Here is a 20161-nt window from a genome sequence, read left to right as displayed (position 1 = left end):
TAAACTGGTTCAATTTTTAGGAGAGGAGTCTGGCAACATAAAACCAGAGCTACAACACCTTTTATTTCTCATTCTCCTTCGGGGTTTATACCCCAAGAAAAAACTCCTTCTTTACAAAACAAACAATACCAAACCTAAGTGTAATTGGTTTAAAGATGCTTGGAGTGGCATTATTTACACTAATAATGACAAAAATTGGATACAATCCAAATATTTAACAAAAGAGAAACAACAAAATGAGATACCATACGGCTATTAAAAATGACAAACTGTAGCCTCAATTTTTTCAAAGCTTGGAAATGACTAAGGAGTGAAGCAAATGGCAAGAAATAATGTTCATAAGGTAGCTTTTCTGTTCAGTAGCCTCAGTTAATCATTGAAAGCCATCTTGGGCATGTCTACCTGAGGAAAAGAATGTGAACGCCTTGGGCAAGGACGTAGCGTTTCTGAAGATAGCACACAGGGCTCACTGGGAATGCTATCGAGTCTAATCACAGCTCCATTATTTCTCTTCATGGCTTTCAGATTTGCAACATCATGAATGCGCCTGAGGAGGACTTTTTTACATTCCAGGTAAGTCATTATTTCTTTGGTCTCTTAGTCGTCTGATATTTTTTCCCCCAAAGAGGGTTTGAATACCCCCAAAGAGGGTTTGAATACATTAAAATCCATCTATTTACTGGGAAGCAGTCTCAACAAAGTAAAAACACGGATGGAGGGGTGCCTGGGTGGCTCAGTTGGTTAAGCGACTGCCTTCGGCTCAGGTCATGATCCTGGAGTCCCGGGATCAAGTCCCGCATCAGGCTCCCTGCTCGGCAGGGAGTCTGTTTCTCCCTCTGACCCTCCTCCCTCTCATGCTGTCCTCATTCTCTCTCTCTCAAATAAATAAATAAAATCTTTAAAAAAAAAAAAAACACGGATTGGAAAAAAACCATGTGCCCATGGAAGTGGGGAGGGAGTTACTTTGGTAAATTCCAAGGTTCCATTTGGTTTTAATGTTCACACGCTTTACTTTCTGGCCTCTGGACCTTTGCTTATGTTGTTCCCCTGCCCCGGAACCATCCTGTCCTGCCCAAATACTCTCTGCCCTTCAGTACAACCTCAAATGCTATGAAACTTCTATGAAGTCTTATTCTGTTTCCTCTGGCTAATATCATTTCTGTCTCTTTGGGATTTTCATGGAATACTGTTTAGCACTCCATTTGATTTTATCTGTCTTTTTCACAAGTGTTTATGGAGGGCGTTCTCTGTGCCAGGATTTGACACAGGGCTACACTGGCCGCAATGGTGGATCAGACAGACATGGTCTTTATCTCCATGGGGAGAAAGGCCATGGAGTGCTGGTCAAAAAAGGACAGAAGGATAGAGGAGGGAATCTTTCTGGGGACCTGACTTAATCTGGAAGGAATCAAGGAATGTCCCTGAGCAATTATGTTGGGGCAGCAAAGAAAGGAGAGAAGACTACAGGAAAGAGCGAGCTTGTTGGAAGGACGTAGAGTAGCCCTATGAATCTAAGTGAGAGGTAGCGTGGAGAGTGGCAGGAGGAGATTCTAGAGAAGTAGACCAAAGCCAGATGACACACGGCAAGGACAGATGACACGTGGCCTGGAGTTCTCCATACTATATTCCCCTTACTTTATCTTTTATTACCCTTCTTTGCTTTCAGATTAATTCCTCTCAGCAGAATATCAGCTTCCTTTGGTCAAGGGTTGGGCCTTATCTTTCTTAATATCTTCAGCTCCAGGTGGCCTATCAATATTTGTTGAGGTTAGCCCGCCAGATGGAAGAAAAACAAAGCATTAGCAATTAGGAAATAATTAAGAAGAAAATAATGACTCTTAGAAAAATTAGTGAATTATTTTTTTACTCTTTGAGGAACATCATGAAAGAGCTCAGCAAGGATATCCTTCCAAAGTTAACATTGTATGTCTTGTGTTGGAATTTTGATCGTATCCGTGTGACGAGCTCCAATTGTTGCCGAGAGCGGCTAACCTGACTATAACCATACAGAACTTGGTCCCTACCCAATTAATTCCATTTACCCACATTAAAAAAATCAAATCTGATCTTGTTTTTAGATTCTAGGCTTCTTCCTCCAACTCATCCTCTATAAAGTAGCCTGAGTAATTTTTCGAAACTCAGGCTGCATCAAGTAACTTCTCTGCTTAAAAATCCTTAATGCTTTCTTGTTTGGCTTTCAATAAAACCTGTCTCCTTATCATGGCCTTCAGAAGGAAGGGGTTCCCCGAAGGTTAGGTAGAGACTTGGGGGGAAGGCAGAGCTGGAACTCATGTTTCCTGACCAACAGCCCCTTGCTCTTTGGGCTGTAATCTGCATCCTCCTGGAGTCACTTTCCCACCAGGTGCTGAGTTCCAGTGTTACTGAAATCATCATTATCCTCATCACCATCTCACCACCTTAAGAATCTTAGAACTTTGGAACTGGAAGACTCTCCAAGTACAGGAAGCCTTCCTTGATTTCCTTCCCTCCTCTGGTTTCCCCAGAACCATAAGAAGCTCCCCACCTGCTGTGCAGTTGCTCGCTTACCTTCCAGATTATGAGCAACCTGAGGATAACTTTTGTGCCTCATTTGCCTTGGTTTTTTCGATTTCTAGCTCAGTTAAACGTTTAATATTTTATGAATCCATGAGAAAAGAGCCTAGAAATGACCTAGTCTAGTCATTGCCATGTTATAAATGATAAAAGTGAGAGGCTCAGACAGAGGGGAAATGACTCATAAAGGGACACCTTACGACTGACCGAGATATTTCAGCTCCCTTGTCTCATTTGTTCCGTGAGCCAGAGATTCTTGCTACCATCCCCATCTACAGATGAGACAATTGAGGCCCACTGAGATAAAATGACAGGCCAAAAGTAACCCAGGAAGTCACGTCAAGAGTCAAGAGACAGGGACGCCTGGGTGGCTCAGATGGTTAAGCGTCTGCCTTTGGCTCAGGTCATGATCCCGGGGTCCTGGGATCGAGTCCCGCATCAGGCTCCCTGCTTCTCCCTCTGCCTCTGTCTCTTATGAATAAATAAATAAAATCTTAAAAAAAAAAAACAGAGTCAAGAGACAAACAAACAAGATCTTTAATGATGGCTTTGTTAAGCCCTTTCCAGCACTGGTAGTGTGTGGGAGACACCGTGAATGAGAGACTCTGAACGATCAGAAGCAGGTGAAACACTCCAGATTACCTTAACCTCTTCTCAGAGCAGGCAGGTGTAAAAAAAGCACAGAGCTCATCATTAAGCCAAAGGTTGTGTTGACATAGCCACAATCTGCTTTGTTTACCACCTACCCACAGACCCTAGTTGTTTTGCAGTTTTCATTTTATAGATATTACCTGGAAAGCACAGGCACTTTTTAAACAGACCTAAATAGCTGGCATGGCAGAAAGTCTGAAAGTTTTGACGCACAGAGGCTGGTGAACTATATGGTATTTAAACTCATTGGAACCCCTCTGCTCCTCCTCTGTTGTTGCATATGTTGTTGATAACAAGCAGACAGAATTATTGTTCCCTTGTCCTTTTCTGACTGCTATTTCTAGGGCCAGTTCTGGCCAGACTTCTGAATGAAAGGTCCTCCTGAACAGTAACAGATTTGTAACCTACTCTGGCTTCTCTTGTAGAAAGAGCCTCTGGATGAGTCCGGATGGATGATTAAGAATGTCCTTTCTATGCCAATTGTGAACAAGAAGGAAGAAATTGTTGGGGTGGCCACATTTTACAATCGCAAAGATGGGAAGCCCTTTGATGAGATGGACGAGACCCTCATGGAGGTATGGTTTGGGAGGAGGCCTTTGCCATTGGGTTGCAGCGTTGGCTTGTTGCCAGCATGTGGGGGGCCCTCACTTGGGAAGGGGTGGGAGCTTACCTTTTCGATGCGACTCTGACTCAGCCTAAATGTCTGCTCTCTTTGCTCCCACTTCTGCACTACCATGTGCTGTCAGAGAAATCCACATTCCCTTTGAAACAAATTTTAATTAATAAACTTTACCTCTTAGCATTTTTAGGATCATGGCAAAAATGAGCAGAAAGTACAGAGTTCCCATATGCCTCCTGTTCCCACATGGGTACACATACTTGGGTAAAGTTATTACAGATAAGAATGATGCTTTATGTGTGTTGGAACTTTATTTTAAAGTGCATTCCCATCCATTGTTTGATCTTCATCCTCACACCATCTCTTTGAGGAGGGCAACACCCAGCTGATCAAACCCATCGTACAGCTGAGGAAATGGAATCCTGGAGTCTTGCCTTAAGTTGCAAAGACAGGATCAAGCCTGGGTGTTCTGCCTCTGGATGTTCTTCTTTTCTTTCCTTTCAGTCTTTGGCTCAATTCCTGGGCTGGTCCGTCTTAAACCCTGACACCTATGAGTCAATGAACAGACTTGAAAACAGGAAGGATATTTTCCAGGACATGGTAAAATACCACGTGAAGTGTGACAATGAAGAAATCCAGAAAATCCTGGTGGGTAAAGTTCTTTTATTGTTTCTGCTCTAGCAGAAACACCCTTGGTACGTGGCCAGAGCAATACTCAAGCTCCGTGAAGGCAGAGACGAGTGGGCTGGCCTTGCACAGGGATGTCCCGGGCCCCTCACATTCAACGGATGGATGGATGGCTCCACGAATACCAGCGACTCATACATAATGGCTGATCTGTGTGGCTTGACAACAGCTGTCCTTTGCATGCCACCTCAGTCTTAGGGCCAGATCTTGGCTTAACAGCTCTGGAAACTCCATTTTTCACTGTGCTGAGGGCTGACTTGGTAGTAGAGATGGAGTCACCCAACCACAGCACCTACTCTGAGAGGAAGCTCTCTCTGACAGCCCGATGGACAATGGTCAGTTTCTCAGAGACTCCCTCCATGGGGCCAGCTCACTCAGAAACCCAATCAGATCACAGAGGAGTTTGGTGAGCAAGGAAGTATGACAGAAGGAGTTAGATGTTAGTAGGGAGTCCTCACATAGTTTCATCACTTTACAGTTTATAAGGCAATTTCACACTTAGTGTATTGTTTGATGCTCACAACCGCACACTAAGGTGGGCAGGGTGTTTCTATCCCTGTTGCAGATATGAAGAAACTGAGGTCCAGAAGGGGGAAGTACCTTGTCCCCTAATCACCCAGCTCATTAAATAGTTCTCGTTTAAACTTTATCAGGATAATGAGCAAATTCTCTACTATTCTTATGAACAGGGCCTGCCTCATGGGGTAGTGAGCACCCTGTCAAGAGAGGTATCCAAGTAGAGGCTGGGTGATCATTTATCAGGGATGCTACAGAGGAGAGTCCTACCTGGGGTAGGAAACTGGATGAGGTACTTTGAAAGATATATGGTGATTAGTGATTCATCATTCCTGGAATTTTGTTCTCAAAGAGATCATGATCTTAGAAGTCAATTGAGTTAGCCAAATGGCATTGGATAAGATGTCCAGCTAAGCTCCCAGGACCTTGCTTATAGATCTCACAAGTTGAAACAATACAGGCCAATGTTTTCAGAAGTGATTTCTTAAGCTCGGAAGATATCACAACAAATTTGATCATTTCATCCCAATCACTGATAAATTCAAAGGAGAAATCATCTAGTTTGGATGAATTGACTCATGGTTTGCTTGTCTCAGTCCATGATTTCAGCCAAGTGATGGATATGTGGGCCCTCTGGCAGCATAGCCTCAGGGAACCAGTGAAAAGTGAACAGATTATGCTCTGGGTCAAGAAATCAGAAGCAAGAAACTGGGTCCAGGTCCCCCCTCCTCTGGCACATGCATGGTACAATAGGCCCAGGGAAGGAAGAAACTTGCCCCAAGTCACACAGTAAGTGAGAGGAAGAGCCAGGACCATGAGCAAGACCTTCTGACTCCAGTCAGTAATAGAAACAATAAGAATATCAGCAACATTATTTAATTCTAGTGTTTGCTATGTGCCAAGAACTGCACTGAGGGACTTACGTGCATTATTTCATCTAGCTGTATACATGTTTTTTCAAAATGACTTGGCATAAATCTAATCTTAATTCACCAGTTAAGTACTTTTATTATCCCCATTTTACAGGTGAGAAAATGGAGGATCGAAGGCATTAAGCAGCTCTGCTAGTAAGTGGCAAAGCTGAACTTGCAGGCAGGTCCCCACAGCCGGAAGCCCAGAACTTTTATTTTGCCCATCAATGAATGGTGAAGGGCAGCCTCTCTGAGTTGGTGGCCCCCGCTGCAAGCACTTTGGAGGAAGGAGGAGAATGGAAATGGAAAAGTGGAGCCATATTCAGACCTCAGATATAGTAACCGATTTTTTTTCTCTCTCTCTGCTATTTTGGGCACTGGCAGAAAACCAGAGAGGTGTACGGGAAGGAGCCTTGGGAATGCGAGGAAGAGGAACTCGCTGAGATCCTGGTGAGCAGGGCAGAACCTCGCAGGCTGTGCCCTGAGCGTGCGCAGGGCAGGGGGCTGCCTCGCAAAGCATGCCCCTTGCCCACCCTGCTCTGATCCTCCAGGCAGACCTGGGATGGGGCCAGGGCTGGGGGCTGCCGGGGGAGGGGCCCACGAACCTTCAGGTGCCCCAACCCCTGGACGCCCCTCCTTACACAGCAAGGAGAGCTGCCAGATGCAGAGAAGTTCGAGATCAATAAGTTCCACTTCAGCGACTTGCCCCTCACGGAACTGGAGCTGGTGAAATGCGGGATACAGATGTACTATGAGCTCAAAGTGGTGGACAAATTTCACATTCCTCAGGAGGTAAGGTCAAAATAAACCTCTTCCGATTCCTTTTTTCTTCTTGCTTTTTTTTTTTTTTTTTAAACTCAATCTGTAAACAGTGCACCTTCAGCTTTGAGGCTATAAAGCATTAGTCATGTTGCACAGGTGAGTCATTTATCAGGAAAGAGACACCCAGTTCCTCTGAACTGTAGTGTTCTGGGCGCGCTGGATTCTCAAGGTGGCTTGTGAGGCACTGAGTTCCCAAGGCATGATTGGGAACTAATAGTGAAACAAGGGTGGGAATTGTGGGTCAGTTTAGACAGGCCTTTTCCCCTGCAGGATTCCTTACAGCCTACTGTGAATCTAGGGGCCTGGGGACGGACGACGGGGAAGGGGGGGCTGGGGTGGGGGTGGGGGTTAAGCTCAGAATTTCCCAGACTTGTTTGATTCAAGCAGCGGTTCTCCAAGTGCTGCCCCAAACCACAACAGCACTACCTGAGAATGTATCAGAAGCACAAAGTCTCCGTTGTGCACGCGCGCGCGCACACACACACGCATTCTCCTAGCTCTAATGAATCAGAAAGTGTGTGTTTTAACAAGCCCTCCGGGTGGTTCTGATGGGCACTCACGTTGGAGAACCACTGACTTAAAGACCCCTTTGGTTTTCCTCCCCGGTAGCTCTCCGGGACCCAGTTTGGGAAACCCCGATGACGCTCCGTTAGCGGGGTTAGTGGAGGGTCTCACACGCACCTGGTTTCCCAACAACGTCCATTTTGCTCGTATTTAGCCATTTGCAAAGTACTCTGCCAGCGTCCCCGCAGCTGTTGCTCGCCCGCTCGGCCCCGGGTCGGGGGTCGGGGGTCGGGGGTCGGGGGGGCAGGGCCTCCCAGGCCTCACTCCCGCGCCCGTGTTCGCAGGCCCTGGTGCGGTTCATGTACTCGCTGAGCAAGGGCTACCGCAGGATCACCTACCACAACTGGCGGCACGGCTTCAACGTGGGACAGACCATGTTCTCCTTGCTGGTGGTACGGCGGCGGACGGCGGGGGACGGCGGCGGGCGCTTCCGGCCCCACCGGATGACCTCCCCCCAGCGCCCGGAAGTAGCCCCTTTGCTCTCGCTTCGGTGCTTTAAAAAAAAAAAAATGGCGCGAGAGGAGCACACGCTTAGCCTACGTGACTTCCGGGCAGAGAGAGTTGTATAAAATAAAAAGTGAAGGAAAGGGCAGGCTGCCCGCAACGCCAGTGCGGTTATTTAGAGATAACCATGGCAGAGCTCCTCACAAATCCTCTTCTAGAAGCATCGAGACCTATTTTTACACACGCAGACACACAGAGTGTCTGTTTGTTTATATCCAACTGAATAGTTATATCCTAGAACATGTTTCTTCATTTGAAAAACTATACCAATCACGTTCTCCATATATTTAATTTTTTATTGTGGTTAAATATACATCACAGAAGACTCCCTGTTTTAACCGTTTTCAGGTGTATGGTTCAGTCAGGGGTATTAAGTACGTTGTTCACCATGTTGTGCCACCATCACGGTTATCCACCCCTAGAACTTTTTCATCTTCCCCTATAGAAACTCTGTCCCCATCAAACAACAATTCCCCTTTTCCCTCTGTCCAGCCCTGGTGACCACTTTCCCCTTTCTGTCTCTATGAATTTGACTACCCTAAGTACCTCGGACAGTATCAGCCCTTCTGCGTCTGACTTCTTTCACTCAGCATGATGCTTTCGAGGCTTATCCATGATACCATGTTATGGCCGCATAGTATTCTGCATTGTTCGAATACACCAGGATATCTTTGCCAAGCCCCCTACTGTTAGACACAGGGCTCGTTGTCGACCTTTCGCTGTTACAAACACTGCCACGGTGTCCTTGGATGGATATACCTATGTGTATTTGTGTCAGTCTTTTCGGCTCAGAGAGTTCAGAGATTCATATTTCATGTAAAATGTTTCCCATCCAGATTATGATGCAAGTCTCTGGCCTTGTCCAGCCCCCCTCCTCCTCAGGTCTTCCCTCATGGCTGGAATGGTGGGGCCGGATAGGCACTAGGGCCTCAAGGCAGGAATTCTGGCCAGGCCACCACAGAAGATGACAGTGACACCGCTGAGACTTGATTTATTTCTTAGAGTCACAGAGTCAGCATCACCTCTCCAGAGCTCTTCCCCAACCCGTTCTCCAACGCCCAGCATAAACTAGAAGTATTTGAAGGAGGCTCAGGGAAAGATTCTTCTGGGCTGTGCTTAAACCAGTGGAGGGTCTGTTTTGCCAGTCTGGGCATGTTCAAAAGCCCTCCAGATCCTAAAACCTGACAGCTGCAATTTCTCAACCATCTGTCTAGTCCAGTGCACCCTACCTCCAGTAGGCAGATTGGGATACTGAGGCCCAGAGGGAGACTGGACCAGTTAAGATCGCTCAGAACTAGGGTGACCAACCATCCCCGTTTGCCTGGGACTGTTCCACTTCTAGTATGGCAAGTCCCATATCCTTGAAAAAACCCCCAGTCCCAGACAAACATCTGGTCAAACTATTGTGCCAGGGACAGAGCCAAGGTCAGCCCTGTGTTCCCAAGCTCCAGGCCTCCCCCTCACATCTGCTCTGCTTCCAACCCCTGTAAGGAAGGAATGAGTGGCACCTCTGATTGCTCTTCCAGACTGGAAAGCTGAAGCGATACTTCACGGACCTGGAGGCCTTGGCCATGGTCACCGCTGCCTTCTGCCATGACATTGACCACAGAGGCACCAACAACCTCTACCAGATGAAGTGAGTCGGCCCTCACTGTCCCCCTTCTCTGCCTCCCGCTCCCAGGATTCATTACCCAGATCTGAAAGGCTCTCAGGCAGATTCACTGGCCAAGGGAAAGTCCCACGGTCCACAGCTTCTTACTTCCTCCTGCCCTGTGGGTCTGGGTAAACTCCAGTGACAGAATAATGACCCCCAAATATGTCCATGGCACCATGCCTGGAACCTGGGAATATGTTGCCTTATATTCAAAAGGGACTTCAAAGTTGTGATTAAAGATCTTGAAATATAGGGATTATCCTGGGTTATCCAAGTGGGCCCCATGTAGTTAGAAGTGTCCTTCTAAGAGGGAGGCAAGAGGTTAGAGAGGAGAGAGGATACCGCACTGTTGGCTCTGAAGATGAAGGATGGGCTACAAGCCAAGGAAGATAGGTGGCCTCTAGAAGCTAGGAGGCAAGGGAACAGATTGTCCCCTAGAGCCTCCAGAAGGAAAGCAGCTCTGTGGACCCATTTTAGACTCTGAACTCCAGAGCTATAAGATAATAAATCTTTACTGTTTTAAGCTATTAAGTTCGTGGTAATTTGCTATCACAGCAATATATGAAACTCCCTCCCTCTCTGCCTTCCTACCTGCTGAATGAATTTAAGCCAAATGTTAGTAACTGACACTGGCTCACTCATTCACCTTGTATTTGTAATGCTCCTAATATAAGTGTGGTAGGTCCTGTGCTAGACAAAGGAGGTACCATGGTAGCAGACACAGTCCCTGTCCTCACACAGCTTACATTCCAGACAGCCTCTGAAACATGGTCCTTGCACCATGGTCTTGGCGGACCTTCATAACCACCTTGTAGGCTGGGTAGATCAGGGACTAGTGTTATACTCATATTATGGAGGAGGAAACTGAGGCTCTGCCCAGGGCCCACAGCCTGTAAGTCATAAACAAGCCCTAGAACATGCTGCTCTGAGGCTAGAGGTCGTGTTTACACTTTATCTTATGGGAAGCTGAATACTGAGCTCAGTGCTTGGCACACAGTAAGTGCTCAACAAATATATATTGAATAAAGACATGAATAAACACACCACTTGTGGGAATTCCTAGCTTCTCCTGAGACTCAAGTATTTCATCAAGGCCTTGTGATCCTTAAAGTATGGCCCAGGGCCAATGTCCATGAATGAGTACAGAGAACCCAGAAATCTCTAAAATTGCCTGTGGCGTTGTATGTGTGTGTGCCTTTGGGGCACACGCTATTCAACGGCCTCTCTAAGGAGTCCATGAGCCCAGAGAGGCTCGGAATCAGCTGTGGAGAAAGCTAAAGCCTGAGATTCAGGAGACCTGATGTCTAGTCTTCTTTCCCACTATCTCACCGTGTGACAAGCTCCTTCTCAGTGCTGGCCGTCAGCCTCTCTGCCTGCAGAATTAGGAGGGGGCAGGACTGGATGACGTCTTTAACCTTCCTCTTGGCCATTCCATACTGATTGTGTGTGTGTGTCTCCCATTCAGATCCCAGAACCCACTGGCCAAGCTCCATGGGTCCTCCATCTTGGAAAGACACCACTTGGAGTTCGGCAAAACATTGCTGAGAGATGAGGTAGGATGGGTGGAGGGCCCTCTGCATTGCCTGCCAGGAGCCCCCATCTCACAAGAAGCCTGAGTGTGGCCGGGCAGCACTCTTCCCATCGGCCTGGGCTGCCTTTCCCACCATAGGGGGTCACCATCGGTAGCTGACTATCCTGCCAGCATCACTTCTCACATCTCTTCTACGGTTTTCTCTTCAGAGCCTGAATATCTTCCAAAATCTCAATCGCAGACAGCATGAGCATGCAATCCACATGATGGATATAGCAATCATTGCCACAGACCTCGCCCTGTATTTCAAGTTGGTATTTCTTTTCATTTTAAGAACAAGAATAACCATAACAATGACTATAATAATAAACACCATAGATCCAATCGATTTAATATGTTCTGTGTGCCAGGCACAGCTCTTGTGCTATGAAACAGTAACTCTCACTGCAATCCTGGGAGTTAGATATTCTCACTCCCATTGTATCCATGAGACGCTGAAATCCAGGGGGAAAATTGGCTAAGTAAGATCCAGGTAATACATTGGTGACAGAGTCTAGGTGAGAACCTAGGTCTTCACTCCTGGGCCTGGGTTCTTTCCACCTTGTTTTGTTAATTATGTTGTTTTCAGAAGCCTCTGTCTGAAACAGCCAATGTTAGAAGCCCCGGGGTTTGCCTTATTCTAAGACGAGCTCCTTTAACGAACTGGTGTGTTTTGCAGGAAGAGGACGATGTTCCAAAAGATCGTGGATCAGTCTAAGACCTATGAAACCCAACAGGAGTGGACGCAGTACATGATGCTGGAGCAGACACGAAAGGAAATCGTTATGTGAGTAAGACAGGGCTTAACCCCTGATTTCCCTAAGCCGGGGGTCCCTGAGGTGAGATGCTGCGCTGACAGGCCTTGCCGTCCTCAAGGGAGCCCTGGGACACTTGCCATTTTAGAGGCTGCCAACATCTGAAAACAATGAAGTTATGCCCAAACGGAATTGCAGAAACTATGGTATATGTTTAATTTTTATTTTAACACTAAAACGTAAGATAATATTGTTTTATTTCTCTGGATACAAAAAGCACTGTACTTGAAGTATTTCTATCATAAGATTCAGAATTTGGGTGGTAACGTGATATGACTTTAAAGGTTTTGATAAAACACAAAGCATTACACCAGTTATGATTTGAGTGATACCTATGTGTTACTCAAAATATGTAGGCTTAATTTTTTTTAGCATTCCTTTATATGTGGCAATGTCCTACAATATAGCTCTGCTATTCACAAATCAGGTACATGATTTATATTAAATTTCTAGTGCCTTGCTGGCATGAGGTCTGGTAATGGGACTCACATTTGAGGTTTTTTGGTTTTTTTTTAAAGATTTTATTTATTTATTCATGAGAGAGAGAGAGAGAGGCAGAGGCAGAGGGAGAAGCAGGCTCCCCGCGGAACAAGGAGCCCGATGCGGGACTCGATCCCAGGACCCTGGGATCATGACCTGAGCTGAAGGCAGACGCTTAACCGACTGAGCCACCCAGGCGTCCCTCACACTTGAGTTTTTAATGAATATGTTCTTCCAGTTGCCTCCGTGTGATTCACCTCAAATGATGATGGGGTGAGAAGTGTAAATTTGAGGCCTTTTGTGACTGGGTGGCCCAAGCCAAATGGTCTCCTGGCTCCCCTGCGATGAGTCCTAGGTATCGACGGTCAGGGAAGAGAAGGCTTGACCCCATTCCCAAGGAAGTTATCAGGTTTTATCTCCAGATGCTTCTGTGGAGATGAGGTGTGATTAAACCACAAATGTTGCAAGTCTCTGCAACAGAGAAGAGGTGGCTGCCGGGACAGGCTCCAGGAAGAGGGGCAAATGGCAAGCTGCCCTTCCCTCAGCCTTGCGGTTGTCCAACCAAGCAGACCCCCTGATCTTGAGGAGCTGTGCGACCTGCCCCCACTGAGCAAGGGGGCGCACTCAGGCTATGGCTGTTCCCAAGAGCACCAGGCGCTGCCTGACTGGACATTTCAAAATGGAACAGCGGAAAAATCGAACAAGTGAGAAGCACACCCTGTTCTTGGATAAGGGCACTCAGTATTAAATGTTGTCTATTCTCCCTAATTAATGATTCATTTAAGGTGAGTCCAAGGAAAACATCAACTTTATTTCGGGGATCATTAGGAAGCAATGCCAAAATTCTTATGAGGAATACGTAAGCAAGAATAGCCGAAAATTCTGAAATACAAGAGTAATGGTAGGAAGAGCAGAACTAAAGGCAGTTTAGTCCTAGACATGAGTAGGACAGGTCAATGGGGGCAGCTCGAAAGACTATGCCTGTGTTAAAAGTGGATTTTGTAGGCACCTGGCTAGCTCAGTCGGAAGAGCATGCAACTTTTGATCTCGGGGCTGTGTGTTTGGCCCCCGTGGGGTGTAGAGATATAAATAAAACTTTTTTTAAAAAGTGCATTTTATACCAGTGAAGAAAGGGATAAGTGCATAAATGATGTTGGGACCGTGAGGTAGTCTGATGGGTTTTTTTTCCTCCATTTCTTGGTGGACCCAGACTGGGTGTCCTACAAATTTAACCCCATTCTGACACTGTCTATATGGAGATAGCATTAGAACGCACAGGTTAAGGGCTAGTCCCACAAGACTGCCACACTGCAGACACCAAATGCAAGTCAAGGTTGCTACTTCTGCTTCTGACCACCTGGCTATAAATTGGAGGTTTCCACAACCCCATCCTTGGGTTCTATTAATTTGCTAGAGCGGCTCACAGAACTCAGAGAAACAGTCCCTAGTATCTACCAGTTTATTATAAAGGATGCAGAAGAACAGCCCAATAAAGAGATACGTAGAGCGAGGTTCAGAAGGGTCACTAGCATGGGAGCATCTGTCCCTGTGGAACTGGGGTGCTCCACCTTCCCTGCAAGTGGGTGCTCCACTAACCTGGAAGCTCATCAAATCGCCATTGTTTGAGCATTACAGAGCTTAATCTACAGTTTCCCCCACCCACACCCTTTCACAGAGGTTGATGGGTGGGGCTGAAAGTTCCAGCCCTCAATTTCCTTGGATTTTCTGGTGTCCAGTCCCACCCTGAGCCTTTCTAGGGACCCCACACTAAATCATGGTCATTAGCCTAAACCCATAGTGGGCTTTCTAGGAAGGATACTGCTGTCACTCAGGAAATTCCAAGGGTTTGAGAAGCTTTGTTCCAGGAACCAGAAACAAAGACCAATGATATTTTGTATGATACCATAGGTGATCACAAAGCCAGGTCGCTATCTTACTCCTATAGCAAAATAAGTTCCAGATGAATCAAGGATCTTAAAATAATGAGAAAACAAACCAAAAAAAAGGAAGAGAGGGAAAAAGGCATAGTAGAATTAAAAAGAATAAATTCAGAGGGAGCTTTTCTAAGTGTGACATAAAATTCAAAAGTCATAAATAGATTGATAAATTTAACTACATAAAAATTAGGGATTTCTGCACAACACATGTAAGAATGCATAGCTAAAGTCAGAAAGCAGGTGATAAGCTGGGAAATGTATCCAACAGAACTTTTGACAGAAAAAGAGCCCATTTCTTTAGTAAATAAAGTGTTAATACAATTCAAGAAAAAGACTAATCCAATAGAAAAATGGGCAAAAGGCTCATTTCCCAGACATTTCCCAGAAGAGGAATTACAGAGGGAAGCAAACATATGAAAAGACGATGACCTGACTCACAATCAGAGAAATGCAAAATAAAACCACAGCGAGATAGAATTTTTTCACCCCTCCAATCAGCCAAGATGAAAACGTTTGCAAGCACACGGTGCTGGGCAGAGTGAGGGGCAGCGGTAATCTAATCGCGTCCACTGCAGCAGGAGGGTCAATAGACACAGCCTCTGTGGGCAGTGGTTCGGGTCCAACTGTAAATGCCCATCCTCTGACCCAGCAATCCCACGGGCAGGATTCGCCCTCCAGCTACTGTCCCCAACGTGTGCCAACCAGGTACAACTGTATCCACCACTAGTTGACGCAGCCTTATTTGTAATCGCCAAACAGACTGAAAACCAGTATCCACTGATTGGGGAACGGGTCAGCTACGTCACAGGACGTTCATACAACAGGATGTGAGGCAGGCTTTCCAGAGAATGATAGGGAGGATTTCCCAGATAACGATGTTTAATTTAAAAAAAAGAAAGAAAGAAAGAAAAAAGGGCAGAGGCAGGACTTCAATCCCTGCAAAAGCCAAGGGAGTTTTAACTGGAAGTCTTCAAACTGAGGTACACATACCCCTCGCACCCCCACTCCCAGCCCAGGAGGTGAAGCATCGTCAGTCTCCTTACTCTTCTCCCTCCTTACAAAATAAAGTCTTACTCAGGCCTTCCCTCTGTCTCTCTTTCTCTCCCTCTCTCTCTCTCTCTCTCTATATATATATATATATAAAAGGCATAACAAAGCATTAGAGAAAGAGAATTCTGTCCTGGATTGTACAGTGGGGCAACAGGAGCTAAGGCATTTTTTATTTAACAATCTTACTTCCTTCAGAGAATGTACCATTGTCCAGGGATGCCCACCTGATATCAGGGCAAAGGGGCATCAAAGTAAGTACTGAGAGTAGCAACACACATTTAATCTGTGCCATTTTCTATCATCTATCTATCTATCTATCTATCTATCTATCTATCTATCTATCTATCTATCTATCTGGCTACCATGTATCTGTTCTACCTACATACCAATCTATCTACCCGCGTCTACCTTTCTTAGAACTGAGAATAAAAAAATAAGATGGATGACACTGGAATATATTCTAACATGCTTATTTGAATTGGAAAATAAAATTGGATTCTTTCTGACAAAAACATGTCTGATCTGCTTGCTTTACTGGACAGTAACAGACAGGCATTTCCAATTATGTTACATGGCAAACATTTCCATAAATTAAACAAGTCAAATCTGCAGCTGCAGAGTTTTGATGAAAAGTTAAAACTTGTTAGAGGATGAAAGCACTTTATAAAAAATATAACACTGGAAGATATGTTTAAATTAGTAATGTCTTAACTGACCTCACCCATTCTGAGGATCTTGGCTTAAACCAGAATGCCACAGAGAAAGTGTCCAGGGTGTAATTAATAGTCATATTAGAAGCCTTGGTGAAATCTTTATGGTATGCTTCCAGAAAATTGAGGAAGTGAGTGATTCAAAGGTTTGCTTAAACAAAATTGAAGGAGAACCTAATGGAATTGTCAGCTGATAAATCATTCAGAAGAATGATCGCAGTATACTTTTTAACAGTTAATTTGGAAGAATTGAGTGACATTGCTGTAACAAAACTTCCATTCCCAAGGCTTCTAATTACTTGCATCTATAAAAAGAAAAAACTGGCATAAAACACATGCTAAACCTGTAAATCAGGTTTCTCAACCTTAAGGTTAGTGTTCATACTGCTGAAACCTGGGGACAGCTCTGCTGTGGAGAGCTGTCCTGTGCATTGTAGGATGTTTAATAGCATCCCTGGTCTCTCCCAAAAGACGCCAATAGCAGCCTCCTCTTTAGTTGTGACAATCAAAAATATCTCCAGACATTGCCAAATATCCCCTAGGGGCAAAATATAGTCCCTGACTGAAAACCACTGCTGTAAAGCAGTCTTGGGGTCCATCAATGACATATAATTAGACCTTCCCACGTGGGTAGAGTGTGGCTATTACACAGTGAAGGGCTTTGGCACCCACAGCCTGGGTTCAAGTCCCTGCTCTCTCACTTACTGCTTCGTGTGACCTTGAGCAGGTTAATTCACCTCTCCGTGCCTCAGTTTCCTCATCTGCTCAAAGAGCATGAAAGATCCTACCTCCTAATTCTACCTGATGGATTATCATGGGATTTGAGCTGGGGCATGGAGTGCTGTGTAGTATTGCTCACAGCACATAGTGGTGTTGGGAGCTTACTGGGCTTTAATAAGATGTGTTTGGTTTTGTGCCCAGTTCCCAGACACAGAGCTCCAAAACCCTTGGAATGTTCTGAGCGGTAGGAGTGATAGGAGTGTCTTTTGTTCTAATGAGGTGACTCTGGGTGGGTTCCTGGAAGGCTTCAGGATGGGGGCTGATCACCAGGAAGACCAAGCCATGATTGGAAGCTTGGAACTTTCAGCCCCACCCTCAATCTCTGTGCAGAACAGAGGGGCTGGAAACTGAGTTAGTCACCAATGGCCAGTGATTTAATCAGTCATGCTTACATAATCGAAATCTCTAAACAACAGAGTGCGAAGAGCTACTGGGCTCGTGAACACATCGAGGTGCTGGGAATGTGACACGTCTGAAGAGGGCATGGAAACTCTGCATATGCCCCACTCCCACCCCATCCCTTCTCCTGTGCCTCTTGTCCATTAGCTATTCCTGAAGTGTATCCTGTAAGTAAAGCGTTTCCCTGAGTGTTGTGAGCTGTCCTAGCAAATTTTTGAATCCGAAGGCAATGTTTGTGGGAACCCCCGATTTTGTAGCCAAGTTGGACAAGAGTGTGGGTAACCGGAGGACCTGGTATTTGTGACTAATGTCTGAAGTGAGGGCAGTCTTGTGGGGACTGAGCCCTTAAGCCTGTGGAGTCTGACAGTTGGTGTCAGAATTGAATCGTAGGACACGAAGTTGGTGTCAGAATTGGTTGCTGTTAGGAAAACACGCAACACTCCCCTCCCCCGCCCCGTGCTTCGATGACCTTGGAGGGCTCCTGTCAGTGAGCCTCATCCAGTCTGAGGTCCACACCTAACCCCTTGACACAACCTAAACCAACCGGCCTTTTCTAGCTGCATAGCTAGTTCTTAGGTGACCCTACTTCAGGATGGTGACTTCAGGCTGAGGTGTGAAAGTAACTCTCGAAGGAGGGTGTGACTGCCCCTTCTTCACGAAAGCCCTCACGTCTCCACTTAATTTCCAGTTTCGCTCCTCACAGTCTGACCAGACCATGAGTTGGAGGGGCTTCGGGATCCTCCAGCGCTGGGGTGTGAGGCCTGCCACCTGCGTTTTACCACCCATGAGTGAAAATGCCTGTTCCATTTTTAAATGATTGGGTGGGAAATAATCAAAAAAAGATTTCCTGGGGCGCCTGGGTGGCTCAGTCGTTAGGCATCTGCCTTCGGCTCAGGTCATGATCCCAGGGTCCTGGGATCGAGCCCCCGCATCGGGCTCCCTGCTTGGTGGGCAGCCTGCTTCTCCCTCTCCCACTCCCCCTGCTTGTGTTCCCTCTCTCGCTGTGTCTCTCTCTGTCAAATAAATAAATAAGCTCTTAAAAAAAAAAAAAAAGATTTCCTGACAAAAAGTATAAGAAGTTCACATTTCAATACCCATAAGTAACATTTTACTTTTCTACAGATGGTCACATTATGATTTTGGTGGGTCCTAGACACTTTTGCGTCTGTGGCTTCTTCCTCCATTAAAATAAATAAATAAATAAAATGGTATTTTATGATTGTGCTGGTATAAAGACAAATATAATGTGGGCTGAATTCACTCTTACATCTCCATCATTATTATATTATTTTTTTCTTCTGACTTGAAAATAAATTAAAATTCAAATATTGTCACAGGCCCCTAAAAGTATCCTGTGCCCTGGGCCCTCTGCCTTTACTTACCTCCGGCTGCTTTCACGTCACGATGCCAGAGTCGAGTAGTTGAAACAGAACCCACATGGTCCGCAAAACTGAAATTATTTACAGTCTGTGCCTTTATAGATTAAGTTTGCCAGCCCTGGCCTAGTGTTTTGCAAATGAGAGAGTGAGGACTTACCTAGTGTCACATGCGCATAACTGGAGCATCAGGAACCGGAAACCTTCACCCTCTCCCTCTCCTGCACACCCACAGCTTTCTCAGGCTTCCCTAGGCCCTCCCTGGCAGGCCACACCCTCCAGGCCCGGTGCAATTCCAGGAGTGTCTAAATGCCCTGCTGGGTGGGCTGGGATGCTTTCAGAGGCCAGCCAGGGGTCGGGGAGAAGCGCCACTGAGCCGAACAGCCTTGCAGAAGAGAGATCTGCCTTGACGATCGGCCAGGTGAGCAGGAGCTCAGCTTGCTTCCATCAGCAAGCCCTGCGCACCTGGGCGACCGTGGTTAACGTGATGAAGGTGATGATAAAGAAAATGAAGACAATGTGCGCACTCACAGGATCATCTTATGAGATGGTCACAGTAGCCCGTAGGACGCATGTATTACATCGAACCATATGAAATTGTTGACTTTTGATTGTTTTTGACCCACAAAGTCAGAATTTCATGATGCAATCTAATATGATTATCTCCTTTTACAAAGCAACAGACAGAGGCTCAAAGACATGAAGTCACTTGCCCTGACACAGCAAGTAAGGAGAAGAGCAGAGATCTAGTTGCTCTGATTCCAAAGCCCTGCCTGGAACTTTTTTTTTAAGATTTTATGTATGTATTGGAGAGAGAGAGAGACAGAGATAGCGAGGGAGAGCAGAAGCAGGAAGGAGAGGGAGAAGCAGGCAGAGGGAGAAGCTGAGTGCAGAGCCTTGGGATCATGACCTGAGCCGAAGGCAGATGCTTAACCAATTGAGCCACCCAGGTGCCCCCCCTGCATGGCATTTTATAGACTGTTCTCCATTTATTCCATGCCCTCCTCCTCTTGATGTCTCTTGCTTACCCAGAGGCTAAGGTTCACATGTCTCCACATACAAAGTCTTTGTGACTTTTGCTCTCTTCTGCCTGGTAAGCCCGTTGTCTTTTGCCCTCCCCCATGCCACCACCTCCCTCTTCCTGACTATGCACGTCTCATCTATCCCCACGCCCTGTTGAGTTTACTTCTTAAACGCCTTGCTTATCCGGACACTTGTCCCGGTCCTGCAATGGCTTCCTGGCTGGGCTCACTGCTGGTGTTCCTGTTCCCTCCACACTAAAGCCACGGTGACCCCGTAAAATGCAAATCTGATTGCTTCAGGCTTCTGTTCAAACTCTCCTTTGGAGGCTTTTCCTGTTGTTCTTGGCATGAAGATGGTCCCCCGGCACCGCCCCGGCTCTGCGGGCCTGCCCTGGCTGTCCCCTGGGCCTCGTCTTCCCCCCATTTCCTGCTGCTTCCTGAGCTCCTCCAACCTTCTAGCTCTTTGAATGTGCCAGGCTTCCTTCCACCAGGGCCTTTGCACTGGATGTTCTCTCTGCTGGGAATGTGTTTGCCCACCCAC

The 20161-nt window shown here is 46.2% G+C and overlaps 1 protein-coding gene across 1 annotated transcript in view; it reads left to right on the top strand.

The window, feature by feature from the left end:
• Positions 1 to 20161, top strand: part of LOC118006696 (rod cGMP-specific 3',5'-cyclic phosphodiesterase subunit alpha-like) — a 57698-nt gene that overhangs the window by 28286 nt on the left and 9251 nt on the right. Inside the window, exons 8-17 of the mRNA XM_034999469.1 lie at positions 526 to 573; positions 3630 to 3779; positions 4328 to 4471; positions 6322 to 6387; positions 6583 to 6729; positions 7608 to 7715; positions 9354 to 9463; positions 10947 to 11034; positions 11222 to 11322; positions 11731 to 11838. Of these exons, the coding sequence (XP_034855360.1) occupies positions 526 to 573; positions 3630 to 3779; positions 4328 to 4471; positions 6322 to 6387; positions 6583 to 6729; positions 7608 to 7715; positions 9354 to 9463; positions 10947 to 11034; positions 11222 to 11322; positions 11731 to 11838 (1070 nt within the window). The remainder of the gene's footprint in view (positions 1 to 525; positions 574 to 3629; positions 3780 to 4327; positions 4472 to 6321; positions 6388 to 6582; positions 6730 to 7607; positions 7716 to 9353; positions 9464 to 10946; positions 11035 to 11221; positions 11323 to 11730; positions 11839 to 20161) is intronic.

Source organism: Mirounga leonina, unplaced genomic scaffold (genome assembly GCF_011800145.1).
Source record: "Mirounga leonina isolate KUSES-001 unplaced genomic scaffold, KU_Mleo_1.0 Mir_98, whole genome shotgun sequence".
NCBI classification, from domain to species: Eukaryota; Metazoa; Chordata; class Mammalia; order Carnivora; family Phocidae; genus Mirounga; species Mirounga leonina.
This window is presented reverse-complemented; position numbering and strand designations above follow the sequence as displayed.